This window comes from Haliotis rufescens, unplaced genomic scaffold (assembly GCF_023055435.1).
Source record: "Haliotis rufescens isolate VD_foot unplaced genomic scaffold, xgHalRufe1.0.p SCAF_9, whole genome shotgun sequence".
Lineage (NCBI taxonomy): Eukaryota > Metazoa > Mollusca > Gastropoda > Lepetellida > Haliotidae > Haliotis > Haliotis rufescens.
Genome location: NW_025964383.1, coordinates 17,866,513 through 17,875,789, shown reverse-complemented (window position 1 = coordinate 17,875,789; position 9,277 = coordinate 17,866,513). Strand labels below are relative to the sequence as shown.

General features: G+C 39.3%; 1 protein-coding gene across 2 annotated transcripts; it reads left to right on the top strand.

The window, feature by feature from the left end:
• Positions 1-275: 275 nt before the first annotated feature.
• Positions 276-8,775, top strand: LOC124119848. Of its 2 annotated transcripts, XM_046482507.2 has the most exons (5): positions 3,476-3,561; positions 4,456-4,603; positions 5,507-5,622; positions 5,829-5,904; positions 8,585-8,775. In XM_046482507.2, exons 1-5 carry the CDS (start codon positions 3,519-3,521, stop codon positions 8,688-8,690), a joined length of 489 nt encoding a protein of 162 aa, XP_046338463.2. In that variant the 5' UTR covers positions 3,476-3,518; the 3' UTR covers positions 8,691-8,775. The 2 variants fall into 2 exon arrangements, with proteins under 2 accessions (XP_048247147.1, XP_046338463.2); XM_048391190.1 differs by lacking the exons at positions 3,476-3,561; positions 4,456-4,603 and adding an exon at positions 276-380.
• Positions 8,776-9,277: the final 502 nt, after the last annotated feature.

Here is a 9,277-nt window from a genome sequence, read left to right as displayed (position 1 = left end):
CATCTGAGTGTTGCTGACATCCATACAAATAATTATCAAAATTGAAATGGTCATTTATGCATGGATTGGGGTTGATTTATGTGGAGAGAATAATTATGTAAAGCAGAACTTCGGTGTAAAAGATCGGAAAAATAGGGAAAATCGCAAAAGCACAACCACGTGAGAGCCTGGCGCCGAAACACACCAACATGACATGCACGTGCAACATCATTTGTTGGGCTATAAAACAAAGAATTTTCATTTGCATACCATCATTATTTTAAGCAAGTGCACAGTGAAAACATGTCACGACTGACGGCCCAACGCAACAACACCATTGGGATGACAAGCATGTCCTACCCAACCGACAGCACCCGCGACTTGCACAACTTACATAAAAAGTAAGTGTTTGTCAGTTGCCTGACGCTAAACAGCAGTACTCCTGCCATGCGACGGCGGCCTGTTAATATACAGCTTGTACATGCTTGTCAGTACTCCTGCCATGCGACGGCGGCCTGTTAACATATAGCTTGTACATGCTCGTCAGTACTCCTGCCATGCGACGGCAGCCTGTTAACATATAGCTTGTACATGCTCGTCAGTACTCCTGCCATGCGACGGCGGCCTGTTTACATATAGCTTGTACATGCTTGTCTGTACTCCTGCCATGCGACGGCGGCCTGTTAACATATAGCTTGTACATGCTTGTCTGTACTCCTGCCATGCGACGGCGGCCTGTTAACATATAGCTTGTACATGCTTGTCTGTACTCCTGCCATGCGACGGCGGCCTGTTAACATACAGCTTGTACATGCTTGTCAGTACTCCTGCCATGCGACGGCAGCCTGTTAACATATAGCTTGTACATGCCTGTCTGTACTCCTGCCATGCGACGGCGGCCTGTTAACATATAGCTTGTACATGCTCGTCAGTACTCCTGCCATGCGACGGCAGCCTGTTAACATATAGCTTGTACATGCTCGTCAGTACTCCTGCCATGCGACGGCAGCCTGTTAACATATAGCTTGTACATGCCTGTCTGTACTCCTGCCATGCGACGGCGGCCTGTTAACATATAGCTTGCACATGCTCGTCAGTATAATGGTTGTGACATTAGGCATGTGGCTAGAGGTTATTGGACTCAACATACAGTATGTATGTTTGTAACTACTTTTAACAGGAAATGTCTCTATTTGACTTGATTTCACAATTAAATACTTTAGAAAAACAGGATGATAGTCCTACGTATATGCAATTACTTTATTTGATGTAAGAAAATAACTAGGTGACATTCTCTTGTTACTGAAAACGTTTGTCGGGAAGTAAAATCTTGTAAATGAGATAGAATTGGGGCCTTTCATGGTTCATTCTCCCTGCAGTGTGTTATTGTATCATGAACAACTCCAACTCGTCTTCTATTTCTTAAATTACTTTATTTAGGCACGATATGGCTGAAATATTGCAAATGTCACTATATATCTTAACTCACTCATGACCATACAATTTCTAGAATGAAATGACCAGACCTTTTATGAATTGTGCCTCTTTAAAAGGAATTTCAAAATGTCGGTTGCGTCACCTTTAAAGTGTTGATTTTGATCGTGGTTTTTTTCAGAGAGCGTGACCTTTAGTTGACATAATACACCCATAAGCGTCACTTGCATGATAGTCATTAACTTAATTGGTTATTTTATATAATCTTATATGGCAGATCATTGAGACTGTCCTCTGTCGTTGACGTTTTACATTATGATTAAAAGGCACTTCATGGGAATAAGTAATAACTATAATAACCTTTAAATACATTGGAAATAAAAAGCATTACATCCACGTGGCATTTTGTCAGAGTTTACTCTGTTGTGTATTAATGTAAATTTCAACATTAAATGGTCAACAGCCAAATTTAAAGTTATGAGAAACCTTGAGGTGGTGCTAATGCAATTAATCGTTTTTAAAAAACATTGCCTTTTGTGATGTTTTTATTTGTAAACATGGACGTATCATTGTTTTGAGTGTAACAATACTGTGGTTATTATTTAAGGCATTATCGTTATAACTAAGAAAATGAAAATAATGTTTATCAGGCGGGAACGGGTGGTGAGGCTCGCTGACTTGGTTGATGCATGTCATTGTATCCCAATTGCGTGGATCGATGCTCATGATGTCATTCACTGGATTGTCTGGTCATTATGTACAGACCGCCGTCATATAGCTGGAATATTGCTGAGTGCAGCGTTAAACAACAAACAAACATATGTACTACACATGGTGTGAATGATCCATGGGAACAACCTAGCGTGTCATAAATAGGTGACTAAATGGACCAGGTGGTCAGACTTGGTGACTTGTTCCATGCATGTCATCATATCCCAGTTATTAATGGATTAATGCTCATGATGTCAATCACTAGATTGTCTGGTCCCGACTCGATTAATTATAGACTGACGTCATCAAACTTGAATATTGCTTAGTGCACCATTTAGCAACAAACGAAAACAACATTGAGACATTGTTTGTTCCAGGGGTGTTTTACCGGCTGATCTGGGTGCCAGACAAACCTATGGCGTCGAACAACAAACAAACAAACGAAAACAACATTCAGACATTGTTTGTTCCAGGGGTGTTTTACCGGCTGATCTGGGTGCCAGACAAACCTATGGCGTCGAACAACAAACAAACAAACAAAAACAACATTGAGACATTGTTTGTTCCAGGGGTGTTTTACCAGCTGATCTGGGTGCCAGACAAAGCTCGGCGTTGAACAACAAACAAACAAACGAAAAACAAACACCCGATGGAAAACTTTACACAAGCATATGATAAGTGACAAATCTATTTAAATTATGAAAATAAAGGAAATTAGCAACGGTGATCGAAAAGGCGAAAATATTTGCGACTAGTTTCCTGTATGTAATGTGTCTTTACGCATGTTTTGTGACCATAGCAACATCCCACAGAATGCAAAGATGTCAGGCGAGATTTCTTATACATGTTCAGCAAATTACATGTGAAATGCAATATATTATGGTACATATCGCAATACATAAATCAGTATTGCAATAAATTGCAATATGAAATTCAGGCCAATGCCCATAACTGCTGACAACCTATTCTTCTTCGAAATTTCGTGTGAAGCCCATTTCTGGTGTCCCCCGTTGTGTTATTGCTGGAATATTGCTAAAAGCGAGGTAAAACCATACTCACTCACTAACTCTTCGAAATTCCATGGGGATATTTAGCAGTAGTCAGTTGGGTGTTCACGCCGCTTTGAACTGTAAACTCAGTTTGAACTCAGTTGAATGTCTCTCCCTGTTGTTCCATAAAATTAAGTTGTTATACAGATTTATAGGAAAGTCGAATAATTGTGGGCGTATTATTCAATCTACTGAATTCCCCATAACCTTTTAAGTTGACACATGACTTGGAAGGATGATTACTCTGGTAATTTGTAACAAATTGGACAAATCATTATCTTTTCTGAATACTTAACAACCTGGTATGTTCTGTGACATCGTGCACATCGACTGCATTCTGCCAGGATGAAGTTTGTGATATGTGTTGCTGCTGCTCTCCTCTCATCTGGTAGGTAACCATTATACTGTAGCATGTTTCAGTATGTATACATGGCAGACTAACGAAACGAGTTGCATACCATAAGCATGCCAGCCAGCACACAATGATCGTTGATTTAAATCCCAGATACTTCCTCATCATAATCCTTACCACGCTACCTCATTACACTGGTCTATAACAGAAAACTGTTAAAAGCGGCGTTTAACATCACATGCAATGATTCCGGTCACTTTGTGCGGACACTAGTTGACATATATGTGTCACAACTTGCTGTGTTTCTCGAGAATGCATAATTGTCAACAATTTTTAGGGGATCTAAAACAATTCTTAACTGATGTACAATATTGATCAATTTACTAAAAAATATATTCTTTTGGGATGCTTAATAACATCTTTCTCAATAATATTGTAATAGCAGCAAAACGACACATTGACATATGAGTATAAAATGGTTAAAGGCCTGCTTCTCCAAATTCATGCAAATTATTATTATTATTGTTGTTGTTGTTGTTATTATTATTATTATTTTGAAGAATGTATTGGCAGAAGAAATAATACAAATCATCGCTTCAACGTGAAATGGGGACTTTTTGCTGATATATTAAATCCCCGTACATACCCCCTCGTATTTGTGTCTTCATATATAAGAAATGCACTACAACAGCGTTTAATCACTAGTTGATTCATCAACACATGCTCATGATATCGTCGGAATCGTACAATCGAGACTTTTTTTTAAATACGGACAGGTTTTTGTCGCTTTTATTCAAGTTTCCATTCATGTATTTTACCACCAGCAAAATTGTGCGATACATACTTACATTATATTGAAGTCTTGGTAAAGACTATTACGGCAATATTACCTTCGCTGACAATTATATCCTTCTCTGTGTAACCTTCCAGTGTCCGGTCTTGAGTGGCCTACGAGGAGAGAGATTGTACCGGATACATCTAGTGCATGTCAGAACGTTTATGCACAAATATTTGGGGTCATGTTTAGACCAAGGTTTAGAAATCTTATTGAAGATGGCAGACTGAGCCTTGATTGCAGGTCAGTATCGTAATTCGCTAATAAAATGTTTTAAAAACAATAATTGTTAAGCTGTTTCCTTTCAGAGAAAGTAATCGTCTACCTCTGACGAGTGAGTGAGTTAAAATTTAACGTCGCATCGGCATTATTCCAGCCTTATAGCGACGAGACCAAGTTAATAAGTTTACAATAGAGTTATTTATCTAAAGTTATATTTAAAAACTATTTATGAAACATATTTGAGCATAACAATATCATGTATACATTTAAAAACACGGGCTAATGGCAAAAACAAACATGCCGTGCCCCAACCCCACCCAAATATCGAATGACTTGGCCTCAAGAAAACGTACCCATAATGCAGTTCCTGGGTAGTATTTGACATGATATTTCCTGTTATGAAAATCATTCCAAGGTCCAGTGGATTGCTGAAATGTTGTTCTAACAAGGAAATCAGTCCACTATCAGTAATTATGTATATCGTAACTCTCCCATAGCCTAGAGTGTTATTGATGTCAACTATTGATATTTGAATTTGCCACCTTTGTACTGTCACGGAGACATGAACAATTGCCATACATTGGTAGTTCGAGCAACCATTACACTCATTAATCGTAACCATACAATCCCATCCGTATGTAATATGCTACATAGTAGAAGTCGGGTAAAGTTACAAGAGCCATTTTGTAAATATGACAACTTCTTACTAACTATTATTTAATGTGCCATATTGATAAAGCTGTTATTATTTTCACCGAACCACCGTAACATTGATAATGAAGAGGTTGGCACACATTCAAATTAATTGAAATACCAACGACTTTTATCAAGTTGATTTACTTTACATTCTTCTTACCTTCTACCTTCAGAATATAATTCGAATGTTAGGCAGAAAGACTTGCAATAAATATTTTCTCTTTGCAGCCAAAGGACGCTGACAAGAGCAGATGAATGCCAACGATCAGGGTATTTGAGAGGATCACGTTTCACAAATAAACATCTGAACTTTGCCCTCAATACCTTCTGTAGCCACAAACCAGGTATACGCATGTCCAGTTTTCTATGAGCAGCTGCTTCTGAAATGTTAGCCCGTGTACCACCTTGAGTGACATGTTGATACCTTAAATTGAACAATGCTATCCAAGATAACTACTATATACTATGGCAGATGTGTTTAACTTTACAAGACCTTCATAAATAACCATCAGATGTTATGTGTTGAATTCATCAAATCTTTCTGTTACAGAAATCGAGGGAGAGGCGTCATGTTGGACCAGTAAAGAATTGCCGGGGACTGTTGTTTCGTGTTTCAAAAAAGACAAGTAAGATGACTGCACAAGTGTCCATTGACATGTACTGAATAATACCTTAAGACAACTTACACAATCAGATTAACTATACCTTCTGTACATCTAGATGTCTAGATAAAACATATGGATTGATAGACTATACAATGCGTACATCTTGAAGCCGAATTATAACATACATGGATAGGTGAACTGTTTATTAGGTACATCTACAGGTGCAATGATAAGAGGTGAAATAGGATTTAATGTCACGTTCAGAATGGGTTGACTTGATAGTGAGTTCTTATTGTAGAAGTAGGGCCAAAAATAATCAACATAACATTCCCTTGGTCACGTCATGACGGCCGTTCTGCGATAGGTTCCATCATAAATGCCTGTCTGTGCACAGTATCGTCTGTAAGTTCTGGTGAAGAATAATATTCGAGGAAGAATTCACCTTTCTAAGTATAAATGACGATGAAGACGACAGAAATTGACATTTTAATTCAAGGAGTGTTGACCGTAGGTACCGGAAGTTCAGACGATAAGTACATTCGGAACGTTTCTGTGCGACTTCAATTACCTCGTATTTCATCACAACGAATTAATTCTAACTGGCATGTACACAGTGTCGCTATGTGGATGTGTGACGATATGTGGTGTCTGTACGGACAGATGGCCCCTTGAAGTGTCCAATATTTTCATGAAATGTAGACGACTTCCATGCATCTTTTGTAAATGCATTCGTGATGCATGTAAACTTACTGGATCTTTGCTAGACATCAGGCCGGTGTCAGTCACAAACGTCAGGGTGCGTACGGTAACGCACAATTACCCTTTAAAAGAAATTTAAATCTTTATTAATGCTTCAGTTGTGAGTTACTTTCGTTTGACTTTAAGACCAATATATCAGCTTCCAGCAAGGATCTAAACAGTAGCTTACTCTAACACTAGTTGGTTGGTTTGTTGTTTTACACCGCACTCGGCAACATTCCAGCTATATGACGGCGGTCTGTAAATATTCGAGTCTGGACGAGACAAGCCAGTGATTGATATCATGAGCATCGATCCACGCCATTGGGATCGATGACATGCATCAACCAAGTCAGCGAGTCTGACCACCTGATCCCGTTAGTCGCCTCTTACGACAAGCATAGGCTCCTTTTACGGCAAGCATGGGTTGCTGAAGACCTATTCTATCTCGGATATTCACGGGGCTGCTCTAACTGTGATGGTCCCAGTGTTCACGTTACTAACAGCATCGACACAATGCCCCTATATATATGAGTATCTGAGTGAGTATGGTTTTACGCCACTTTTAGCAATATTCCAGCAATATCACGGCGGGGTGGGTCTAAATAGATAAAAATTGCACTTGTTTATATACGGCCAAATGTTAAGACTCAAGGGTAGGAAAATAAAAGCAACAATAAGTCATTGATGCGTCAAATTTGAAAAATATTATTCTTATAAAATACTTTCAACCGTAAATTCGTTCCTGTAATCAAAAGAAAACGACTGTTAAATCATGTGTTTAAGAACCACTATCGGATTGTGGCTATTAGACCATTACTGATCGATCTAATAAATCTATATTCATGAAGTTTCAGAGAAACACTCTCAGCCAAATGGGTTTTTCATTTTGCCAGTCCAAGCAGAAATTCCGATCGATTTGCACAAACATACATCTCATCAAGGTGGAAGCAAATTGGACGCCCATGAGGATGCCTTTTTCTTGCCTAAATGTCCTGTCCCCAAATTTCCTATAGACGTTATGCACAAGGAAGTCGAATACTAGTATTTCACATATTGTTTTCTCAGCAAACCACAGATGACATTTGCTTTCAGTATTGACACATTATCCTGACCCTTTGGAAATAGTGATGAATCTATATAAATGGTCACCACGTTAGTGACAAATGGGGGACAGGGGTGGCCCAGTCGTCTAAGGCGCCGCCATTCGCTATGCAGAGTTGCGTCCCTTGGGCACGCAAGAAACCTATGATTGTGGGTTCGAATCCCGGTTCGCCCCGATTATGTTTTTAGGTTTGTCAGCACAATACCCGTGCTCGTGGATTTCACCGGAATGCTAAACGTCTGAAACCTGCATCACTTTGGGCTTTCCTCCCACATTAAGTTGACACGCCGTGATATAACTGGAATACTGTTAAAAGCAGCATTACACCCAACTCACTCACTCACTCACTAGTGACAAATGCCCTATTGATCAAGGTATTAAGTATGTCCTGAAGTTGGGATAGTGGTGTACTAAGTTAAACAATCAAATGTTCTGACATGATTGAACTTTGTTGTTTTCTGGGAGTAAACAATTCAAGCCAATCCGCTGAGTTTTCACATGGTCTCAATGCCATTTGTCTGAGATACTTGTGATTGTAAAGAAAGACCTTCCTTCTTAGCATTAAGGGTAATGGTAAATCTTTGAAACAGGCATTCGGGGGTACATTTGTTGGACCAAGCAAACTATTTCTCTTCGTAGTGGAAGCATCATCTAAGACCTGCCTCACTTCCGGTTTTCCTCCCTTAAGTTGACCTAAATAACAAATTTGCACCTTTATTATTATAATAAAAAAGACACTTGTGACGAGATAATTGCAATATATGAATCAAATCTCTCCATTAACGCGAGTGCCATATTTGGCAACAAGATGTACAATATACATGTAATTATTTACTAAATATATCTATTCTGTTTCAGATTTGCTTTTGCTGAGTGTGCCTACCAAGGTGTGAGCAATCTCAGAGAGTGTACCAACACTATTGGCGCCATCTTCCGGCAGCTGATTTTGGGTGTTTTTCGTTAGACGTATCCATGCAAACACACCTTCTGATAAAAGTGGAGCAAAACATCATGTTATGTTTGAATCTTAATAAATTAGTCTGAATTTCGACCATCGTTTCTTATATTTTGAAAGAATGTTATTGACTTTTTCTGTGTGTTGTTTAATCGATGAGAAAAGATATTGATAATAAGAACAGCGTGTGATCCATCCTTTTAAATATACACTTGACTCTGGGATGCTCTTGTTGAATGGAAGTCGCGGTATCAGGTGAGGTGAGGTGAAATTGGGTTTAACGTCGCGTCCAAGATTATTGCACTTATATAGCGACGTGCATGCACGTGTGTGTGTGGCTGCTTGTACTAGTCCGGACAGATGCCGATTTATAGTGCTAGCACACTGAGATACCATGCCGCAGTTTAACATGAATACCCAACTCAGACACAGTATACTGACTCCGAGCCGACCAGTCCTTGTTTTAGCTCTTTAATGCCGAGCGCCAGACAGGGTAACAAGTACCAACTTTTAACGTCTTTTGATATGACGCGCCCGGGGATCGAACCCCGGACCCTTCGCTCTCCGGGCGGACGCTCTACCACTAGACCACGGAG